The sequence below is a fragment of the Mizuhopecten yessoensis genome, unplaced genomic scaffold, assembly GCF_002113885.1.
Source record: "Mizuhopecten yessoensis strain PY_sf001 unplaced genomic scaffold, ASM211388v2 scaffold6163, whole genome shotgun sequence".
NCBI classification, from domain to species: Eukaryota; Metazoa; Mollusca; class Bivalvia; order Pectinida; family Pectinidae; genus Mizuhopecten; species Mizuhopecten yessoensis.
In genome coordinates, this window is record NW_018406412.1 from 768,087 (window position 1) to 793,074 (window position 24,988).

General features: G+C 35.0%; 2 protein-coding genes across 3 annotated transcripts; one reads left to right on the plus strand and one right to left on the minus strand.

Moving 5' to 3' along the window:
* Window positions 1–7,074: 7,074 nt before the first annotated feature.
* Window positions 7,075–10,448, minus strand: LOC110451671 (chromatin accessibility complex protein 1-like). Its single transcript, XM_021499812.1, has 3 exons — window positions 10,316–10,448; window positions 9,409–9,529; window positions 7,075–8,615 (listed from the first exon to the last, which is right to left on the minus strand). Exons 1-3 carry the CDS (start codon window positions 10,433–10,435, stop codon window positions 8,545–8,547), a joined length of 312 nt encoding a protein of 103 aa, XP_021355487.1. The 5' UTR covers window positions 10,436–10,448; the 3' UTR covers window positions 7,075–8,544.
* A 163-nt stretch (window positions 10,449–10,611) lies between these two features.
* Window positions 10,612–23,372, plus strand: LOC110451659 (elongation factor 1-delta-like). Of its 2 annotated transcripts, XM_021499795.1 has the most exons (9): window positions 10,612–10,707; window positions 12,330–12,450; window positions 15,185–15,274; window positions 19,756–19,858; window positions 20,390–20,592; window positions 21,756–21,819; window positions 22,050–22,175; window positions 22,594–22,712; window positions 23,224–23,372. In XM_021499795.1, the coding sequence occupies exons 2-9, from the start codon at window positions 12,331–12,333 to the stop codon at window positions 23,260–23,262; spliced, it is 864 nt and encodes a 287-aa protein (XP_021355470.1). In that variant the 5' UTR covers window positions 10,612–10,707; window position 12,330; the 3' UTR covers window positions 23,263–23,372. The 2 variants fall into 2 exon arrangements, with proteins under 2 accessions (XP_021355470.1, XP_021355471.1); XM_021499796.1 differs by lacking the exon at window positions 15,185–15,274 and having other exon boundaries at window positions 10,623–10,707.
* The last annotated feature ends 1,616 nt before the right edge of the window (window positions 23,373–24,988 follow it).

Below are 24,988 nucleotides of genomic sequence, written 5' to 3' on the forward strand. Positions count from 1 at the left end.
AAAACAGAAAATAAATATACTACAATGTCAAACCCTTAAGATAAAATTGAAAAACGGAGTCAATATTAAATAAAAAATGATAATAAACCGCATTATCGAAATATTCAGACAAAAAAATAAATCAGTCAATGCTAAATTAAAAATATTGAAAACATTTTAGTAAGAGATATACCACAGCGTTAAAATTTCTAGACAAATTCAGAAATCAGAGACAATATACTAGGAAAAAAAAGCACAGCATCAAAAATTGTTAATTAAAAAAGAAACCCACAGCGTCCAAACATTTAGACAAAATGTGAAACAAACGTCAACACCTAGTCAACAGATTTCACTCCATCACTGTACGTATAGTCCGGCAGATTGGTGCAGAAATCAGAAGAATTGTGGGTTTTATAGTAGAAGCATAACAATTGGCATGCATGTAGGGAATGATATACCGATCAATTTTGGATATGGGGCCAATAAAAAAAAGTCAAAATGGCCGCCAAATCCAAGATGGCCGCCAAGTATTTGCCGAGAATGGTGCAAAAATCAGGAAAAATCGTGGATTTTAGGATAGAAGCATAAAACTTGGCATACTGGTTGAAAATTATGTACTGATCAATTTAGGCTATGGGGCCAATCTATTTCTTTCAAGATGGCCGCCAAAAATAAGACGGCCACCTAAAGTATATTGTTTGAAAGAAGCAAAAAATAAATTTTGTGCTATATCTGCATAAACAGATAGGTTCACGTTATGTTTAATTTAAAACTTAAAATTTTGTTTAAAATCTAGGGAATGTTACTTAATGATACTATATGGCAGGATGGTGATATTAAGTGCATATATGTTACAGTTTGTACAGTCACAATGTTTACATTTAAAAGCTTATCCATGTACCTAGACTTTGGTATGTACTATTCATTTGTTAATTCGGGTACTCCTTGATTCAAAGTCCATGGTCACAATCGCCATCACTTCAGATTACTTTTGGCACATTTGCAGTGTCCTCTACAGGCTTTTTCTGGGTTGCGTGCACATCTAATCAACTGCTGGCATGACTTGGCAGCTTCAGGAAGTGTTGTCCACAGTGGTTCCCACTTCTGTCCATGTCTTCTTGTCCATCCCCACTCACTAGGACAAGGAAGGAAGGGAGCAGGTGTTACCGCCTGTCCCAAAACATATCCTGCTTGAATTGCCACTCTCTTTGTGTGCTGTATCAGGGTATTAATGTCTTTTCGTTTGGTTTCAGTTCGACATCGAAGCAGATCAGCTGTTGATTGCTGACAAAAACAACATTTATCCCAGTCGATATAATTCTCCCTCGACAGTAAAGAATTGACCACAAATGTCTTACTCATCATTTTGTAATTTTCTCTCCATAAATGTCGCAAAAGAACACACCAAAAAGCTATGTTCCTTCCTAAAAGAAAAACAAACAAAATTACATAAATTCACATTTTTTCTACAATTTCATTAATATGTAATGCCGGAATAATTCATTGGGTAAGAATTTCCTATAACACCGGTCAAAAAGAAAAAAGTTGCCAACCAGGGAAATTCAAATAGTTTGTTGTATTTAATATTTTTATCATGTTAAATGCAATTGTATGCCAATACAACTTTTTATATATGCATATCACAATTGATAACACAAGAAGTAAACTAATGTTGATTAAAAATCACAGGTTTGACTACACAGACAACAGATACTAAGATAGTTTCAAACAGACATTTTTTTTGCTGTTTTGCTCATTATGTGAATATATTTGAATGATATATCTTTACATTTGAATATTTGATCGCAGGATTGATAGGAGACATTTTATCATCACTTTAAGTTGACTTCAAATGATGAAGATTATCAGGTGCAACCATCCATTGTTTTCATTATGGTGTAGCATGAACAAAATACCCCTAAAATGTATTCCTACACCACAAATTGTGTTTTTCATACAAAAACCATTCTTACCTGATTTTTTGTTCTTCTTTTGGTTTTCTTCTGCTTCTTGCTAAATAACATTTTTAATTCATCGTTTTGGAAAGAACACATAAATATATGACTATAGTTAAATATATATGATAGAAATATGGTGGTGACAATAAAGAAAGAGCTGCCATTTAAATAAAATGGCATCAATACTGTACAAAATCGTGGGAAGATATCTTAATTACTGCCTGATGTTTTAGATTTCACTTTTGAACATATATCATTTACAATAACGATGTAATACCATATGTATTACTAAAATATCAAAAACGGCGGCCATCTTGGAAAAAATTTGAATGGCCCCATATCCAAAATTGATCAGTACACCACTTCCTTCCTTGATGCAAAGTTTCATGCTTCTACTAAAGATCCCACAATTATTCACCAATCTGTCGGACTAGTATACGTACTTTGACTATTCCCATTTTTCTCTCCACCTCACCTCTCCCTTCCTCCAACACCAACGATATCTTAAATTAATTTCAATCTGATCGTTTATCTATCCAATGTATAGTTTGCATAAACCCGTTCATATCATAGCCGTTACCATATAATAACGAGCGCGTGTCCGGTGTTCCTAATCTAGTCAGCTAAGTACGTAAGGCAGGAATTCACAGGAGGACTGGAATGACCGGGAGAAAGGCAAACGCGGCACGGGATGTGATGGAACTTTAAAAAAGCAGAACGCTATGTGTGTATAGATGAGGTATATTACTTACGCCGACACGCTTAGGAAAATCACACACGCGTTCTCAAGTAAACCCTTTGAATACATATTTCAAAAAGTATACGTTGGTGTCCCTAATCCTATCCTTACCTCTTTTGCCGTAACCCCATTTTTAACTTTAAAGTGTTCTTATATATATATATGTAAAATAAAGTATTTAGGCTATTGCGTGACACATTACTTTTGTATATATATGTATTTGTTACGGAAAGGACGTAAGTAAAGAAATTGCAATAACTTTTGTCCAATCCATTTGTCTTTTGTTACAATAAAATTGATTTAAACTAAGCTCCATCACTGAAATCATCATACTAAGAGGACTGTACGCCCGTTCTCATCCGCCATCCACTACCATACATAATGTTTCTTACTCTAGGAGAATGAAGATAATGTAACAACCAAGGAATATGAGTGGGAAATACTGCCTTATTGGTAAGCTAGCTTTTCAGGGGCGTGGTATTACCCTGGAAAGGCGCTCACTAGTTCAGCAACGCCGGGTGTGGTCATTAGCTGGATGGGTTACCGCCCGCACGTGACAGGAAATCAAATAGAAATCCAAATACTGTCTCCTTTCACCCCTTAGTAACTTCAGTAGGCCATGCATTCATCTGGATGAGTCCATTATGGTCTACATTACAGTGGTGACAGGGTTAATGTTGACGGATAAATATGTATTATTCCCTGTTTGTTTCAGGTTACTTTAAACATGCATCAGAAGGTAATATAATACTAACATCCATCGCTCCAGGTTTGATAAATAATTGACTAGCTGATATAACGATTCAGATATGGTAGAAAGTTTAGTACTAGCGTGTCGAACCTAGTCCTACTAAATTCTGTTAGCGTAACCACGCGTAAAATCATGTCTCGATCATACAGAATTATTAGTTAGATACACAAATTTATTGTATATATTACATCAGAAGACACATTTTGAATCCCAGAACTAATTTCGTGAAAATGCCAATATTCCGAACCTACAAAAAAAAAACATGTACCAACGCCTCAACACACAATGGCAAAAATACTACAGCATCAACACACACACACAAGGACAGACTATACCACAATGTTGAAACACAGGGACAACATATACCCCAGGATCAACACACAAGTATAACAAATATACCACAATATTGACACACTAGGGTAAAATATATCACAGTGTTAACACACAAGGACAAAAGTTACCACAGCATCAACACACAAGGACAAATATACCACAATGTTGACACACTAGGAAAAACTATACCACAATGTTGACACACAAGGACAAAATATACCACAGTGTCAACACAAAAGGACAAAATATACCGCAGTGTCAACACAAAAGGACAAAATATACCGCAGTGTCAACACACAAGGAAAAAAATACCACAGCATCAACACACAAGGATAAACTATACAACAATGTTGACAAACAAGGACAAAATGTACCAGTGTCAAAACACAGCGACAGAATATACCCCAGGATCACCACACAGGGACAAAATATACCACAATGTTGACACACAAGGACAAAATATACCGCAGTGTCAAAACACAAGGACACACTATACCAAAGTGTCAACACACAAAATATACCACAGTGTCATGACACAAGGAAAAAACATACCACAATGTCAATAAGCCTCAAATTTGATACGAAACGACACCAACAAGTAATGTAGAGTTCCCAACAAAAAGGCTTTATGAAAAGACAGAAAAACGGAAACATGAAAGGAAATATAACACAACGAACAGAAATATCTTTGCTGAAGATTCCGTCATTTAATTACCTGTCAAGTCCGGAGCGTGCTGTCTGGCTGGCTAATAAACTTCATACAACCAGGCTTTATCATTAATTCCTCCTCCCCCAGGATATTGACAATCTACATATATCTATGTCGTTGTAACTAACGCAAACATCATAGACCGCAGTATAACTGATTACAATTAAAGGACTACTTTATATCGCGTCTGTCTCCTGTGGTTAAATCCTTATTATCACCCGTACTAGGTTGACTGAATACAAACAAAATTAAGAATTGTCAGGGCTTTTTTCATCATTGAATAATTAGGTCACGGAAAAAAAAAAATCACATTCCCATGGTGTATAATTCCCAATTTGTGTTCTGGGTATAGAAGCAATAAGTGTCACCTGCATAGCCTGGACTAATGGCACATATCAATTAATGGTGTTGGCTAATGTGACCCTGTCCTGGAAATCGGTCCCTTACAGTGTAGTCCCTCAGGACGTAGACAATACTTACATATATAGATCAAATTTCCAGCATACCCTAGAAATAAAAGGTGACAAATAAACTGTACCGAAATTCCCTAACCCTAACTCATTAACCTGGATTATTACTACAATAATCAAAAAGCGTTTGTAATTCATTTTTAACTCACTCTATTTATGGTTTTAGAAATAGTAAATTTAAATAGTATGTTCATTTGTCTCTTCTTAATAACTCCGACTACACGGAGCAGAGAATCATTGACATAAAGCATGTGTTTGAACCTATCCTACGTGTAGGAGTATTACTAGAAGTTTTCAGGCATAAGGTTAATACTCGTAATAAAAAAAACTCCCCTCAACCTCATTAATGGTATATCCTTTTTACCGACCCTTGTCTCCGACCTCCGTTGTTTCTGTCTTAAAACCTTAAAATAATGAAGTTTGGTTAAAAATCGTCGAACCCTTCAGGAGAAGAAGTCTCTATTGAAGGTTGAAATCCACTTATTTCGGTCATTTTCCTCGTCTCGATGGGAACCAAAATCTTCTTTCGTACAGCGTAGTACGTTAGTTCTCTTGTCCCAAAGATCCACGTCATTAAATGACCTTAGCTGTTAATAGGACGTTAAAACAAAATAAAACCACACCAAACCCAAAGATCCATTGCAGCAAATTTATTTGAAATTCGACAAGTCGTTCAGAAGGAGAAAGCTTTTATTTAAAAGTTTGACGGACGACGGCGCTGCAAAAAAAAAAGTGTAATTGACGTGAATTTGACGAATTAAATTTCATTTGTGTTGGTTCTTTAAACCATAAATTAAGAGAACGTAACATCGACATATTTAACAGGAATAACTTAATTTCACATAAAAATAAATAATATTTTGGGATTATTGGTGTTTCAAATATTAGATGAAATAAAAAATTAGTTTATATTGACCATCATCCAATAAGAATACTGCTTTTTTACTTACTCAATTTTGCATTCATGATGTGTTTTAGATGCTGATACTCCAGAGATTACGCTAACGTACGTTATTTGCACCCCGGAATGTGTCATAGCAAAGTTTAACCCTTTGGCGTACATTTAAAGAATCTTGCGGTCGCGTAACGGTGAAATTGACTGACTTTGAAGTCGGGCGTTGTCCCTCTGTAATCTTCGAAGACACGTATCAACCTGAAACTAATCAAATAGATTGGTGGGTGCCTTCAATTTTGCTATGACATATCCCAGGGATGCAGAGAGCGAGTACCGAGGATGGAAAGCTGAAGGCCAATAAACAACCGATCAAATCTCCAGGCGTATGTACACCTGAAATGGTGCGCTTTATTGTAACATTATAGATAGTTCGGGTGTATCCAGTGCTTGGGTATTGTCAGATTTGAAGGCTTCCGAGGTTATCTCCCTTCGCATAAAATTGTAGTTACAATGTGTAGGCTTTAATTGGGCTTCTTGTATATACCGGTATGCACTTTATGTTTGTACAGTAATTATGAATGTTTCAAATGATCAAAACACATTATGCATTGCAGAAGACCTATTTCAAGTGCCTTTTTTTTCTTTTTTCTTTTTCAATTTTGTATTGATCAAAGATGGCAGCTTGGTTAAAATGACCAATTACACCATGATGTTCAGAAGATTTGTCATTTTTCAATCAATTTCTGTATTTCTTATGTCAATGGTTCAGGATTTTTTCTCTTGTCTTTAGAAAATCCCACAAAGTCACCATCTATGTATCCTAAACATGACTTGATACGATTGAAATAGAGATAGCTCCTCATAATATCCTTCTGGTAGAACAGTACTACATTACTTATTTCCGAGTGTGTACGGGTGTCTTTGACTGACCTGGCTCTCCTCTCTAGAAAGACTTAAGACTTGAGCAAGTCTACTACAGGCAGCAATATTCTTTCACCAATTCTGATTGTCCATCTTCGGCTAAGTTTGAGTCCGAGTATGTAACTTTAAGTCTATGGGAGATGAACTTTGATCTCAGCTTGAAGCAACTTCAAAATTGAGGTGATCTTGAAGCCTGGTCTACAGCAGTAGTTCTTCTTTTAATTTTAGAAAGTAGGATTAGTTTTATTTGCGGGGGAAGAGCAATTGAATGCAATAATCTCTTTAGACCGAAAAAACAAACCAATCAAAAACACTGTGATAGCATTAATTCTTTTAATGTCATAAGAAATATACTTGGTACAAACAAATATATATACAACAAAATTAAAACACAATTCTCATTTGTCATATCATTATAAAAAAATACCATGACATATTGATGAGTTTTGTATTGTTTTACTGCAATGCACATTAGCATTATAAACAGCTGGCTGTTGCCCTGAATATGAAATTGTATGCCCCTGATGTACTTTAAAGTACATCAACGGTATACATTTTCATATTCAGGGCAACAGCCAGCTGGCATACTTACAAAAATTCTACTGGCTCAATGTATAATTTCATATACATTGTACATACTTTTTGAAAATTTTCACTAGCCCCTAATATAAAATGTATCAGTCCCAGGCACTGGGCTTAAATATATGTACATCCCAGGCTCAGAAGCATTGATGGGCCTTTTCGGCTATTTACAACGGTATGAAATACAATTAATGGCAGTGTGAACTGTATGAAAAGTTTCTATATTTTCTTTCATAATTTGACAATTACTAAAATATATTCTTTGCACCATATCAAGCAAATAAATCAACATGCACAATCGATAGTCAATCAAATCCATAGTCTGTTACTGAATAATGATGTCACGGTTGAATTTGTTATGCAATGCACTGTCCTGTGGTTTACTTTCCATGGTAGATTGGTAAGAAAACAATTATCAATGACATTCAAGTATTTTCCATGTAAACTTTACAAAATGCCTATGAATCAAATACTTGTATCATATTGTTAATGGTTACATGAACATCTTTTGAGGAATCATTCAATGAACAATTTGATATCTACACTCGAGCACTTTACAATCCTTTACGGGGGGAAAATATATACCGGTATAGCACTTTCAGCAGATTTTTTTCCCTTTTCCTCACCTTATTTTGTAACAAATTTGATGTTTTCAAGTAAATTAATACTGGTATGAATATTTCAGTACTAGTCTTGATTATATTTTTTAACTGGAACAATGTTAAACTACATTCCAGGTGGCATATGCTTTTATTTCATATGAGACAAAAAATGTAAAGAGCATAGCACAAAGTATTTACATTATTTTGTAGCAAATTTGATGTTTTCAAGTAAAAACAATACCAGTATGAATTGTTCAAGGTTCTATCCTTTTTTTTCAAGTTTTGCTTTTTTTAATATAGAACAATATTTATACTTCATACCAGGGGACATATGCTTTTATTTTATTTGAGACAAAAAATGCAAAGAGCAAAGCACAGATTATCTACTTATTGTGGTGGCATTGTCACTGAACATTGCGTGGTCTCAAATCTCCCAATGGTTAACTTTGCTGTTACTAATTTTAACCCGTTAACACACATGTAACTTTAGTAGACTCTACCATGCATTGATACGGAGGAGTCCATTATGATCTACAGTGGTGAAAGGATTCAAGGCATTCTAATATGCCTTATTAGTCATTTTCTCTCTCTGCATCTTCTCTTTTTCATGTTTCCTCTTCATCATCTTCCATCATATCCAAGAACTCCTGAGCTTTAATTTTACGTGGAATAATGTCTGAAAAAAATGCAAAGCAAGCATTACTTGTTATTTGATACTCATGTATCAAGCTTTACTGGAGCTGTCCTAGTAGCTGCTATGAGAAATTTTTGTTCGTCTTATATTATCTTTTTTTTTCCAATCGGGGCACAATATCCTCTCTCATTCTATAAGTTTCCTCCAATAACTCTCCTCTCTTACCTTCACTCATAACTTTCCCCTACATCTGTCAAACCTCTTATTGCCCAAATGATAATTATGATGCAATTTCCTCCATTTTGAGATGTTCATTTTCCTATAAATTTACAGCATATTTTCTGTGCATTTGAGATTGCTACCTCCCTTAATTTTAGAAATCCATGAAAAAATGAATACTGATATATCTACATGTAAATCTTACTTATTTTCAGATTTAAGGAAGACCTAGTTTGTAGGTCGTCTCAAAGCGGTTCACAAATTATTATCCATGGTTATAGGGCCCTTTGCAACCAACCAATGTCTTTCTCCCTGGGGAGTATACAGCCGGAGCTACCATTTCAGCGCTCACAGCTAGCATTCTATAATTCTGCCCAACCATATACTCATTTACAGCCGAGTAGACTGGAACAAGCGGAGTAAAGTATCTTGCTCAATGATACAACACAGTGCCATAACGCGACGCAAACCCGCAACCCTTTGGTCACGAGCTTTGTGTCCTACCACTAGACTATTGTGCCTCCAACTTTGCATTTGCAAACATTTTACATGCAATCAACAAAGAGAAGCTGGAAATAACTGAAGTGAGGTCACTTCATGATCACTTCAAGTTTACCTTGCAGAAACTGAAGAACATCATTAGTGTTGACCACCTCTGACAAATCACCGTACTGCAGATGTTTCTTGTCCTTGTCTCGGTCAAGGGACACCTGGGCTAGGTTTTGAACGAACAGCTCCTGTTTAAATATAAAATAATTAACATGTGTTTCAACAGCAGCCTTCCTATATTGTAATCTGTTAAACTTGAATTTATCTGGAAATTTTGCTTAAATATTTTACATAGCTTTCAGTTGACTTTTGATGATGAACAATTTGAAAAAATCAATAAAAACTGTGTGGAAAAAATCATTAAAATCCATCTCCTATGACAGTGTTGCCTGCTACTGACTCTTTTGGGCGAAGACTTTGAAAAGGGAAGGAGGAATGTACCGGAACTTGACTTGGTCGATAATCAGTGACCAGGTAGGCTAGCTCAATTGGTAATAAGCGTCCGTCTAGAATTCGGAGGACTCTAATGTTACAAATGTTATGACATGTGAAGAACTAAGTGAAGAACAAACTTCAAAGATATATTGTAACATTTGTCTATTGATGCAATTTTTAAGAATTTATTTCTAGTGCATTCGAGTTGTCTTTCTTTTAACACTAGATCACGGCCGTTCCCGCACAGGCACTCAATGTTTGTATGTAAATTATATCTAATATGATTTTCCTAATCCGATCTACCTCAAAATCAAATATCGAGTGCCAGCTGTGGTTCACGGCACATGCAATTTATTGAAAATGCTAATTGCGAGTTGTTCGTTCCATTGTATATTGTACACATGTAAATCACAATATTTGGTTATTTCAGCAGATCTCCTTGAGGGCTCCGAAACCGATGACATGCTTCGTATTGTAAACAACTCGAACCTTCTAAACTTTTATAATTAAGGCGAATTTGAGATGGAAAGTAAGCATACCGTTGCTTTTCCAGTGAGGAACAATGCCTCATGGCTGATGCTAGATACATCCGGCGAACTTTTCATAATTGTTCGGATTCTTGAAAGAGGCAAAGAGCTCTTTTCGTCTTTGTCCGCCATCGTTATCGGAAGTGAGTATGGAGTAAATATAAAAACAATAATATTATATGAATAAAGTAATATGAAAGCCTATTGCTTACAATATGTGTCTTAGGAATATGCTGTCAAATTTACATTTCTAAAAAGTGATTTGTAATTTATTTGAAATAATTTCTCACTTGTTATTGTCCAATCAGCGGAGTACTTTCCCGAACTTCTAAGAAACTTAACATGTGTAACTTCCTTTTCACAGCCTGATTCGACGACACCGCACCGGTCTCTTCAATATCGAGGTATAGTTACGTTGTAAGCTATTCAAAAGCCTAAAAAAACATTTATACATTTTTTATCCAAGATATAGCAACATGTTTTTTAAATAAATTATTCTGAGAAACTTCTTTCTTCTTCTTCAACATTTTCAGTCTGACATGTTAGTTACATCTTCATCTTCTGTCTGAAATTTTGTTGGAGGACATGGATATCATATTTACTTTTAAGGTATTTCATACAGCATCATGTCAGTGTATATATTTTGCAATGGGTCCATAACTTTCCTCAAAATGAAAAAAGTATGGAAGTCGCTTCGTATGCTCATGTCGAGAAGAATGTCAATAATTACATTACTATTCATTAGCAGAAATTATTTGTTGAAACATTGTTGATTTTGTCTGAAAGTAACTTTTGATTGCGGAATTTGAATGGCGCAAAATTGCAATGAATAATGAAATGAATGAAAAAACTTAACTGTACATGCATTCCTAAAGTATCCATGTAGTGACTATTGTCGAGAAAAATGTGAGAAAATGCTTCAAATGTCCAGAATGATGACATGTATTCATAAATTAAAGCTAACATGACTTTTGATACAAGTCAAGCCATATAGTTCCTGAGTGAGAATCTGTAGTGAATGGTATACAGGTAGAATCTCACTTGCTTTGCATGCTATTTTCCAATCTCAGTCAGCCTTGTTCGCTTTGTGCTCAGTTGTGATTTATTCAGGGGAAATATATGCAATGCCAATAATATGGCATTATACATCTAGGGATTATAGTATAAGGGTTATCCATCAGTTTGATCACATTTGTCCAAATGAAAGACCTTGCACTACTTCCAGGGCAACAAGGGTCAAGTGTGTTCAAACTTTTTAAAAGCTGCTTCTGAATGGCCAACAAGCAACAGGTTTTGATATTTGACCTGAATTGTTTCAAGTTTCTTAAATAAATTATATTGACCTGCTTAAAGGTCAAAAGTCTAAAATGTTTAAATACATATTTGATTTTCTTAACCCCCCAAAACAAAAAAATCTCAAAGTATCCTAATATTTTCCATTTACATGCTGTGATAAAGGGCTATCATTCTTGTTCATATGACATTTGCCTACCCTAAATGCCTCGGGGCACGGGTCAAAGGTGTTTTTGGCCAAACAAAAAATATTTGGTGTTTCCCGTATTCCTACCTTCCCTTATTTTTATGTCTACCCTAAACTATTTAAGGCAATTTTCAAAGAAGCACTGTTAAAGTCACGATCACTCCTATATAAACCATATAAAATTATCTTTAAAAATGAAACTTAAATTTCCAGCCTGTTGCACTAAAACATAAAACACATATTATCTTTCCGATATAAACATTGCATATCATGGTTCTGTAATTTCTATTGTTCAATTAATATTATGTTGGTAAGCTAATCTTGTCTTGACAGAATTGCTAGAATCGGCCTTGTATTAAATAGATGTACTAGTACTGCTTTGTGTACATTTAAGATGAACTTGTGTCCTTTCATGGATCACATTCCTTTAAATTTCACAGGGTTCTTTGAAATTTTCTTCGCTAAAAAAGAATATGGGGATGCCATTGACACAAAACCTAAAAGCTCTGATGTCTCATTCACACAATGTTTTTCTTTCTATTATAGAATGGCTTCTGCGTACATGCAAGATTCTGTCTGGCTTCAACAGAGGAAGTTTGAAGATGCTGAAGCCTTTTACCAGAAAGTCAAGTCGGGAACGCAAGATGTAGGAGCCCCAGCTCAAAAGGTTCTCATCACAATGCTTCTATCCACTGGAACCTTGTGTTAACGGCAGATTACTGTTTAGATCATTTTATCAAATTATTCCACTAGATATCTAATTTTATTCTGTTTTGGTCCCACAGGAATTAGTTTGATAACTTGTGGTCGCAGTACTTTATGTCCACAATGAGTAGACACAGTACTTCTCATTATAACTTGTAGACAACTTTCTAATCTAGGAGGTTCCAAACTTGTGGTTGGTTATATATGATGTATTTCGAACTTGACTTACTTGCCATAAAATGACACTCTATTTGACATATTTCTCACATAAAAATTCATTTAGTGCCTGGAATACCGTGTTTCTTTCTCTTGGAAAACCATGATTTCAGTTTCTGATGGAGGGAATAATTGCTATGAATCATGACCTTGATGAAAATAGAAGATGCTGGCACAATGCAATCCCATGACAAGTTCTTATTGCAATGACAGTAGTTTCAAAATGCCCCAAAAATGGTAGTGGTAAAATGATGCTTTAGTTTCCTTTGATCATTGACAGTGTGCTATATGACACAACCCTCAAATGTACCTATAACATATTCCGTACTTCTGGAATCTGACACATATATTGGTAATGGCTGGTCACATGGCGATTGTGAACATTCGAGTACATTTGATGTTGAAAAGAGCTACATCTTCTAAATATTATTGTGACATTTTAACGACAGTTTGACGGACAATCTTTTAGAAATAGGTCATTATCCCCCACCCACCTGCAGGTATTCATATTATGTTAACATCCAAAGTATTTCTCTGTTGATTAAGTTACATTTGATGATTAAAAGTCATCTTGAAGTAAATTTTTGCAACTGTGAACATTTAATTGGTTAACTTTGTGCCGACTTTTTTTCCCAAATTAGGTGTTGGATAGAGATACCGATGTATGGTTCTTTGTGGAAAAAGCTAGTTTGTTGCAGAATTTGTGTTTCTTTAAAATGTGTGTTGGAAAGCAGACATACTTTAATCTGCAATGTATCTAGTACAAATAATTTCATGTTTGTAACTAATTTCCTATTTATACATAATTAATTTGTATCCTGAAAACAGTGTTATTGTTAATTGAGTTACCTCCCCTTTGTTTATTTTGCTGTGGGTGCTTTTTGTCATGTATAATATTCCTACTAATTTTCGTATATTTCATAAAAAAATAGTGGTGAATCGATAAGGACATAACAGCTCCAGGAATGTAAACTTAAAACCCTTTCAACACTGTAGACCATAATGGACTCGTCCAGATCAATGCATGATAGAGTCTACTAAAGTTACATAGGGATGAAAGGGTTATTGATGCTGTTGATGATTTTGGAAATGATTGCTGGTTGCGGTGCTAACCACTAAACTCCAAATGTATTGTCATTTCAGTCTTTGAAATTGACATTGGCAATACATGACTTTCACACTACAATTTCTCTAGTATGGTATAGGGCTATTTCACATGTGAATATATAGGACCAGGTGGGGATGAGGGTTGGACAAGTATACTTAGGTAGGCATGTTAACTGAAGATTAATTGATTGATTTTATTTTACATAAGTGTTGACCTACCAAGGTATCTAGAATCACTAAATTTATTACAAATGACATGAGAAAGTGGATATTTGTGTCTATGTTCCTGTTGGAGGTCAAATTTCCAGGCATTCTCCACATCGTTTGAATGAGGGAAAAAAGTATGTACAAAACATAAGTAGAATGCGTTTATTTCAGCATTTTTTGGCGAAACAAGTACCTGGGCAAATGACTTCTATAGCTGTATGTTTGATATATCCGGTAGTAACAAGTCTGATTAGTCTGGTCTGGTCATTAACATGGTTCCCTGTTTGTAAGCAAACTTTAATCCTAACTTGCACTCTGCGTTGACCATTTGCACAAAATCACAACAAAGATGGATGGAAATCTAAACGTTTTAATTTATTAAAATGGAAACTTTAATAAAGTTGGTGCTTTGATTTTGTGATTGGATGAAAGGTACTGTACTTAGAGACTGAAATATAACCCTGGAATGCCTACTTTAAAGTTTGTGTATCTAGTACATAATAATCTGTTAAAAAAACTAAGACAGTTTTGGTTCTAGATTCTTATCTGCATTGTTTCAATGCCAATATTGTAGTCGACAGTTTTTTTCATTCCAGAGTTTTTTTCTTAATCTTTTTTAAAAATGTCATACAATAGAAGGATTGGTCGGTGAAATCAGCCTGTTTATAAATTATAAATAGATAGTTATATTAGAATCTAAACAGATCCAAAGGGCAATGATTGTTAAAAGTTTTTCAATGTTGACTGTATTTGAAAATATTTAACATAAAATAATATATGTTTTTAAGGACAGTAAGGATTATTTAAACATTGCTTGAATTTGAACTTTGTTTTTAACCCATTCACTCCTGAAATTTCATAATGAACTTTTCCAACCTTTGAATTGGAAGAGTTCAAATGTGCCTCAGGGGTGAACAAGTTAAAGGGAAGGACTTGTATTTGAACACAAGATGTTTTTGACAATGTTTTTGTTGTTCTTTTTCCAGAGATTTTAATAAAAGAAAAAGATTCTGGTGATGAAAAGCTTTTTTTTAAGTGAAAGGCAACAAATAATTTATACTTCTGTCAGATGAGGTTCGATGAAATTCTCTCTGATGTGTTTTAAAAGATCTGGGGAAAAAGTAGCGGAATCTGATTATGGTCAATTGTCTGTTCTGTATTTGTAGGCAGGACCATCAGGCCAGAAAACTGAGACAAGCTCTATCAAAAACGAAATCGCTCAGGCACGACAACATATACAAAATGTTTTGCGATCTGTGAGTAATTTCTGGGTATATTATATACTTTTTGTATGTAATATTCCTTGCTTTTTATCTTTAAATGTTGTGAAAGTATATTTTTTTTAGTAGATTTTTAATTCATTCACATTATATTTTCAAAAAGTTTTAAAACAAGTCATTTGAATTGATGATAGTTCCCAAGTCATTTGTCAACTTAAAGAAAAAATACATCCCATGTAAAGAGAATATGTGTGAATTTTTGTTTTTTAGTTTTATGTTTCTGTTACATGTTGTAGTGTTATTGTGTTGGTGTTAGATGAGAGGGCAGTATTTTTTTAACCAGTCATCCTTGCTGCTGTCTTACTTGCCAAAGATACATGTATTTGCATTTAGTTTATTATGCAAAACTATGGTATCTAATTCAGTGTTTAAATTTAAATTAAAAAAATCATAAAATTTGTAATGCATATTTTGTGATATATAGCATTTATATTAATTTGCTTGTTCAAAGTTTAGAACTGCATTTGTCAAAAAACAACTGCATTTGTCAAAAAACACTCTTTTTAATTTTCTCTATCTTTAATTTTCTGTATATTTTATAATTGCTATGGTAACTCTAAAACTGCCTATTGTTATTACATATTTTTTGTAGCTAGACAGGACTTACATACTTTGGAACAGTTAAAAATACTGGCAATTTCATCACTGATTTGCAATCAGGGTCAGTAATGTGGGCGTCCCGTTTATTTTGGTTTCTAATTTGCAGTTCATTTCGGAAGCTTGTTATTTCTTTTGAAGATTAAATATTTATAATGTCTTTCATTCTCTCTCCAATAAAAACTGGCTATTCTCTTTCATATACATGTAGTTAATACTGATATCAATTATAATGTAGGATAAAAAATACATTGTAGAAGAAAGATTGCCGTCAATGTCCTCTGAACCATTTGTTACATTATTTACCTCTTTATTACGTCCCACACCGGTATACCAATGGGCTACTAGTTTGCGTTTGTCAGTCTGTGCCCCACTTTTTTCAGAGTTATGGCCATTGATCCTCCGTCACCCGCATCACATTTTCTGGGCATATCTTGTATACTTTCATACCTTCAATTGCCAAATTTCAGATGCGTGTACTGGGTGGGTACCCCTTGGCATACAAGAGTTTTATTTTCTGAAGTTATGTGTCATTTTCTACTGTATACAGATCTAGAGTTACAATTCTTTATTTTCTACTTTATGATACGAAAGCTTGTCGAGAGGGGGGTATGCATTGCTTGCAGTACTTTGCCTTGTTTCTTTCCACTGAAGCCGCTTTGTATTGCTCTTTTTTATGGTAAATTTGTTGTGTTCATTTGTTGCTTTGTACACAGTTAATACTAGTGTATGTTTCACTTACATATATACCTAATTATCACCATAGAGAAGATGGCTGACAACTAAAATCTGACCGTGAATGTTGATCGGCATGTTTTATATATTATATACATTCATAGCTAGTGTGTTATGCAATGACCCAGAACAATAAGTTATATTGTACGATCTCATTATTCAATGTATATATATGTTACCGGTCATATATAATAGTTCACCATCACATAGTTTTGATAGATCATACGTACAATTTCAAAATACACGTAATTGAATCAATATGATTTGCCTGGTATAAGAAGGGATATGTACGTTTCAGTTTTTCTACTCCATATTTATGACAAAAAATGTAACTGAACATTCATTTATGTAAAAAACAAAAAAAAAAAAAACTCACTACAAATAGATACATTGTACATATATATGTAGGGAGGCAGGTCATTGTAGTTTATAAACTGTTTTTATTACTGTCATACAATTTGTAATGGTGTATAGAATTAATACAAAACGTATCAGGCTAGGCATAAAATGTGTGTAGTGGAACTAAAAACCGAGATTCTGCTGAGGAATTTGTATTTAAGAGCTAATTTTGCCCTAGAAATAGTTTGAAATCTCCCCCATCTACAAAGATGATGAGACTGCATGTTGTATACAGTTAGATAGATAGATGTGGGTGGCTTTATATGGCACGCTGTATCTAGTTGTTTTAAGGTGCTGGTAATTAATAAACAGGATATTTTCTAAAATATTTACTGTTCACATTCAAATAATTTTTAGTAAAAGTTGCGTGACCAGGATTCAAAATCATAATGTAGAGAATTAAAACACGAAAACATTTGTAGTATTGTACAACTGTAGAGGGTTAAAAAACACATCTAAAAAAATGTGTGAATGCCTGTTAATTTAATGATGGAATGCCTGCCTGGAATTTCTTCACTGATTTTTGTAAACTTCTACCATGTTGACAGTCTAATGATACTTTTGTTGGTAAGCAACTCTGGATTATTTGACAACAGACCATGTATACATGTGTATCCCTTTTAGATAATACATATACATGTATGTATTAATTCCATATATGGCACTGTTCCTAAATCTGCCCTGGTGACTAAATTTACATCCATCAGAATGCATCATTAGAACTACCCAGATGAACGGGAAATCATAAAGGCAACTCCTCTATCATGTGACAATCATTTGCTGAATTTATATAATTTGATTTTCTAGGTGACGTCGCCCTACTAGTTGTTAGGCAAAATTGCAATTCATCACATTTGACATGGTAGAATAGATATAATCAACATATGTTTGTTGATGTAATTAACAAAGCAGGCTGATAAGCATATTTATCGCACTTATTAAAAGTTTTGCCATCATTCATATATACATGTACACTGTACATATGTTGGTCATATCTGAACTAATTTGGTCTTCACTCGTTCCAGACCAGATTTTTAGTCTGGGCTAACACGGCACTGAACTAACATTTTGCTCTGCTTTCTGATCCTAATACTGCATGATATGATGATTTCTTAAGTATGTGTACATGTTTTTATTGCCCACAGCAAATATTGGATTTTATTTTTGTTGAACCCAAATCTATAAATAGATCACTATAGATATGTATTATAGTGGTGTATTGCCACTTTCACCTGTATCAAAATGAACCACAGCAGCAGTCTTAAGTAGGAAATCATGTGTGTATGAATTACTGTGTTTGGTATTGTTACCACAGCTCAAGGATCTTACATGAGTTTCCATTTCATATGAGATTTATGAAACGAGTCTAAGAATGTTTCAATTTAGCGAGCCTCTGGCGAGCTAAAATGGGAAAAAATCGTGACAAGTTTCATAAAACTCATATGAAATGGAAACAAGTGTAAGATCCTTTTTATCACTTAATCAAGATTTTTGGCATTTATTCGTGTAAAACGACAATTTACATGCAACCTTGAAATGTAAAAAGCCGCCATTTTGACTCCAGTGCGTAAGTCTGTGACATCATGTACTTGACCTAGGCATGAGGTCACAATTGAAACAATTGAAACTTAAAACCAATCACAGGGCTGATGGGTCATATAACATGGGTTAATACGCCAAAAAATATAACATGGGTATATTCACTGGATAACACTGAACATTATGTGATAAATATGTATCTGTTATCTATTCAAAAATAATTCTATAAGCTGGTTCCATCTGTTGTCTGATTGAACACAACATCTGTTGTCTGATTGGATAAAACAACTGTTGTCTGATTGGATACAACATCTGTTGTCTGATTAGATACATCTGTTGTCTGATTGGATACAACAACTGTTTCTGATTGGATACAATCTGTGCTGTCTGATTGAATACAACACCTGTTATCTGATTAGATACAACACCTGTTGTCTGATTAGATACATCTGTTGTCTGATTGGATACAACACCTGTTGTCCGATTGGATACAACATCTGTTGTCTGATTAGATACATCTGTTGTCTGATTGGATACAACACCTGTTTTCTGATTGGATACAACACCTGTTGTTTAATTTTGTATAACCAGCAGTTAATAGGTAAAAACTCTGTTTAATGGAGACTGATAGAGGATATCCCCATAAAGATGTAGCTTGATGTAATAATGTGATGACCTAGTTACTTCAGTTTGTTTTAAAAGGAGGCAAATATCTGTCCCTTCTTAGAATTACTTTGTAAACTAGTTATAAGTCATTGATGTACCTTATAAGGACTGTGTATAGTGGGAAATTTTTACCCTGTCAAACTTGATCCCTTTGCTGGTAAAATACATATTCACCCAGTATTAATGTCACCCTTCTCACTATGTTATGCTAGTAACTAATGTTCGCTGTATTGCTAACTTCATCCTCATTGCAAAGGGAGAAAAAGGCGGAAGTTAAACTGTGTTCAAAATTTCCCGAAATACAGTACCCTATTAATTAACCCTTTCACCACTGGAGACCAAAATGGACTCATCCAGATCAATGCATGGAAGAGTTAACTAAAGTTACATAGGGGTGAAAGGGTTAAGATGAATTTGATCAAATGCCTTGAAATGGACTTGTGCGTTAAGGAGTCAAAGTAACATTTTGATTTACAATCATATAAATGTTCCTGCAGTGACAAGGTTCGTTTTTGTTTTAGGGTGGAAGTTCTGGTGCTGGGGCCTCACCAGCTCCCTCTGGTGGTGGAGACTCTACTGTGAGGATCGAAAACCTAGAAAAGGAAAACAAGGAACTCCGTCATTGTAAGTTTGACGTGAATGGCACAGCTTTTACATTAATGTAGTGTCATCATCAGCATTGCATTTTGTTTGAAATGTGAGACCCATCCTTATCTGGACATTAAAATGCAGTCTGTAAAAATAGGAATCAGGAAATGTCTTTAATAGAAACCAGTCACTATTGCCGCTTTGAAACACTGAAAACCTATAAACATGTCGGCCATTATGTCAGAAGATCTATACCAGATAACCAGAAGCTTGCAGCAGCCTTTATCATGTTACCATGTATAGCATCTCCCTGTCAAGTTGTGAAGAAATCCAAAGAACTTTCGTTGATAACTCGTTTTACAATTCTTCCATGAGAGTAGCCAAACAAGATTTCACATCAGAATTAAGCTCACCAGGGATGAAGTCCCTGTGAACTTAACGTGCTATATTTTTCATATTAGTGACATTGACCTAAATTCAAGGTCATTGGTCAGATTTATGGTCTCCACTAAGAAAACCACTGGATACGGACTATATCCATAATCAATGTTGTCATCTTCTGCGCAGCTGTGGATGAAATGAAAGCCCTTGTACAGAAGCTGGAGGGACGTGTAAGGGTCCTCGAAGGAGGATCAGGCAGTGCACCAGCTGCGTCCGCTGCTGCTGCTAAGGCCCCTGTGAAAGCAGTGCCTGCAGCAGCTGCAGGTGACGACGATGATGAGGACAACGAAATTGACTTGTTTGGCAGCAGCAGTGAAGATGAAGAAGAAGTAAGTATTAGTTGAAAAAGAGTTGTGCAAGGTTCTCTTAGGCCAAAAAAAAAAGTTGGCACTAAATGTCATCATATGGAGCACAATTTGCCTCCAAATGAACCTTGTTTATGTAATTCTTTGTTTTACATACAATAGTAGGGTCATAATCACATGACCAAAAATATACACAATTTTTTTTTAAAAAAATCTGACCTACCTACCCTAGTTTTTTGCCTATGCAACCCTAAACAGACTATATGTTTTTTTTTGTCTTATGAAATTCGGTAGAAAAGGAGGCAAGCATATTTATTCTAAAAATTTTTTTAGTTGTATTGGTACAGTGTTTAGACTTACAGTGCATGTCTACAATTGATAAAATTGAGAACATTTTATGATAGGTATGTAGTGTCCAGAGCATTGCTGAAAAAAGGTGCATTAATTGCCCACCTGCAGCCAGAGGGTTGGGGCCTCATTAAGAAATCGACGCAAATATCTAAAATTCTATCCCTTCAGTACATATGTACAAGTTACATTATTTTAACCAAATCTTGTAACAGGGTTTAGCATCCCAGTCCTTAGGGGACACAACATTATATAAATAAGGGGGGTGGCATGAATCTGTTAAGGAGAAATAAAGGTAAAATTTGAAATTTTGATGCCTTCAGTCCATAAACAGAAAGTAATTAACTCATTTACCCCAATAATTTCCTAATGAACTATATTCCACATTTGAATTGGAAGAGTTCAAATGTGTCTTCAGTGGTGAATGAGTTAACAAAGTTGGTCTAGGTCATCCTTGGCCAAGGGAACTCAATTAGATTGTATTAATGAATGTATTGGTGAAGTGTATGGCCCACTTTGGTCAAGAGGACAGGGTCTAAAATGGGGATTTAGGGCGTATTTGCTTAAAAAAATAATTGATATCCGAAATATTTAACAACATGCACAAACTAGATATGAAGAGATAAATACATCCATGCTACTAGTGTTAGTGCTTGGGCCCTGCCCCACCCTAGGGAGTCAAAAATGTATTGGGTTCTCCCACATGAACCCCTCATTGCTGTTTTACAGGTCTACAAGAGTGATTTGTATATGTATATGAATCTCATTTTGTAATTGATACAAAATAAATAAAGTTTACATTTAATTGTCTCATGAATATTTCTCTTTTTATTGTACAGAAAGAAAAGCAAGAAAAAATCAAACAGGCAAGAGTAAAAGCTTACTATGAGAAAAAAGCCAAAAGTAAGTTAAAATAATTGCTTGTTATGTTCATAGCGATATCCAATTTGTGAGAGGAATTAATATAAGCTATTAGCTTGTTTTCCAATCCCTCTGAAATTACATGTATACATATAATGACCTTGTCTGACTAATGAATTAAATACTGGTTTAACTGAATAATTTCATCAGGAAAAATACAAGATCTCCATTGTCTGGTGTTGAGTTGACTATGTATCTGTTTTGTTTTGTAGAACCAGCACTTATAGCAAAATCTAATGTCATTTTGGATGTAAAACCTTATGATGATGAAACTGATATGAAGGAAGTAGAAGATAAGTTACGCACTATAACACAGGATGGTTTACGATGGTGTGCAGGTAAGGAAAGATAAATCTGTATCTATATTCTACTGCAAAGTTCCTCTATAAGCATATAACCAGAAGAAAATGCATTTGTTGGGCTATTTATTCAACTTGATCAGCATCAATTTGAAGCTTCTCCGCTTGCCTTGATTAATGTGAGACAACTGTAAGAAGCAAACATTTTGGTGATGATAGTTTGTTTCAGGAATCTTGTTTGCACTGATGATACAAACACTTAAATATTGGCAATGTGAAAGCCTATATTAAAATCAATACCTCAGTAATAACCATAATTTAAAATGTAATTTTAAGGATTGCACAGCAATTTTCAATGCTCATGCCGGTATGAACACCAATGGTTTACATACAAATATGTATGAAGGTTTCTAAAATCAAACCTTTTTTTGAAACATTTTCAAATTCTTTCTTTCAGCTAAACTAGTTCCTATGGCGTACGGAATCAAGAAACTGCAGATAAGTATTGTTATAGAGGATGACAAAGTGTCTGTAGAAGACTTAATAGAGAAGATTACAGACAATTTTGAAGATCAGGTACGAATATTCTTTAAATGATATTGAAATTTTGATGCATTCAAATTCAAAGTCACCTTCTGTTTTAAGTATCCTGAATTTTAAGTTTTTATTCAAGTTAAAAGAGAACATTGACAATTCCCGTTGGCCTGGCCATTCTACTGTGCTGGAGCAATAACTTATCAATACAGTTAACCCTTGTTATACTGCCTCCGTTTGTCCAGATGAATTTTGGAGGTTTGTCAATGATACATTGAGGGAAATATATAAAGAAAATCTTAAGAAAACAGGAAAAAGGGACATTGATATAAAAAGTAAGGGGCATTATATCAGGGTTTTACTGTATCATGAAAATGGGGCTCAGAGCATTATTCCACACTAAAACGAAAAAAGTATAAAAATGTTCTTTGTGAAGAAGACGTTTAATTTGCACAATTATATATTGACCTTTGACCCTGAATTTAAGGAGAGCTAAAACAGAACAACTGGATTTTGATGTCAAAATATTAAACCTGACTTTTGTTTCTTGCAGGTTCAAAGTGTAGACATTGCTGCTTTCAACAAGCTGTGAGGAGGTCCGGTGCTAGAGGCTGAAAGACATTCAATCATGACAGTGCTATTTCTCATATTTATCAATTACAGACTTTCGTGCATTCACTGAAATAAAAGTCCTTAATTTTATGTTAGATATTAAATAATCTTTTAATCATTAAGATGGAATGTAAAATAATGTACGACCAAAAGTACTGTATTTGTCGGCGAGCATTGTGACGTTACAATTGAAATGACGCTGTAAAGTGAATATTGGCCTGCTTTTTCTAAAAATAGTAACACGAGTAAGTATCACAAATCACCGACCTCCACATGATGATGATCCACCAATGAGATTGTAGGAGATATACTGGTCATCAAATATTGGTTATGTTTGATAAAGGCTGACATTGTTTCAAAAAAGGTTGTGTCTGGAGTGGAATTCTTTCCCAAACTCTGGTAACATTTTGATTTTTGGGGGCATCCTCCATATCCAGGGGTTATGCTCACTTACGTCTCTCTATACCCCTGGAATATTTTATAGCGAAATTGAAGGCACGAAAATAGCTGCTTGATTGGTCTCGGGTAAAAAAAATCCTGACCATTCATTAGGCCGATACGATACCTGTTCTTTGAAGATTACAAAGGAGTGGCACCCGACTTTAAAGATAGTACATTTTACTGTTACGCTACCCGGAGATTCTTTTGAGGTACATCAAAGGATCAAACTAGTCTTCTTGTCTCAACCACGCATACTGAGCCTTCGATTTTGTATGACATATTCCAGGGGTGCAGAGAGCGATTGTGAGTGTAACCCCTGGATATTGAGGATTGGATGAGGGTGGGTGCTATGCTGGAGTCTGGTTGTCTGTCTGTAGACACTATGTAGACCCTAAGTACTGCACTAATTTGGATGATATTTGGTAAACATAAATGGACTCTGTCCGATCCGGATTGTTATCTTAATCAGCAAAATATTTTGGTCTCTGGGAAATTCTTCTTTAAACTAACTGAACTCAAATCCAGACTCTTTCCATTCTGTAAACCTGCCTTTGATTACTATACAGGAAAGTTAATGGTTGACCAGTCATTGTCATCTTACCCAGGTAGATGCTCTAGGTTTAACTGTGAACACTAATGTAGCAGAACAGGACTAGGACGATCATTGGCAACCAGGTAGTCCGATTTATTCTGAAGTTTTATCGATTTTTTAGCTCACCTGGTCCAAAGGACCAAGGTCGATACGACCAAAGGACCAAGGTGAGCTTATGCCATACCGTGGCGTCCGTCGTCCGTCCGTCAACAATTTCTTTAAACGACTTCTTCTTCTTAACCACTGATTGGAATTTTACTAAATTTGACTGGAAGCATCCTTAGGTGGTGGGGAATCAAAATTGTACAAATGGTGGGGCTGACCCCCCAGGGGGCTGAGGGGCGGGGCCAAAAAGGGTTATTTCGCTATATTGCTTTAAGCGACTTCTTCTCTGGAACTAAGAGATGGATATCAACCATATTTGCCTGGAAGCACCCCTAGGTGGTGGAGATTCAAAATTGTACAAATGGATGGGCTGACCCCCCAGGGGACTGAGGGGCGGGGCCAAAAAGGGGGCAATTTGGCTAGATTGCTATAAACGACTTCTTCTGTAGAACTATGCACTGGATATCAATCATATTTAATCAAAAGCATTCATGGGATGCAGGGATTCAAAATTGTACAAATGGTGTGGCTGACCCCCCAGGGGGCTGAGGGGCGGGGCCAAAAAGGG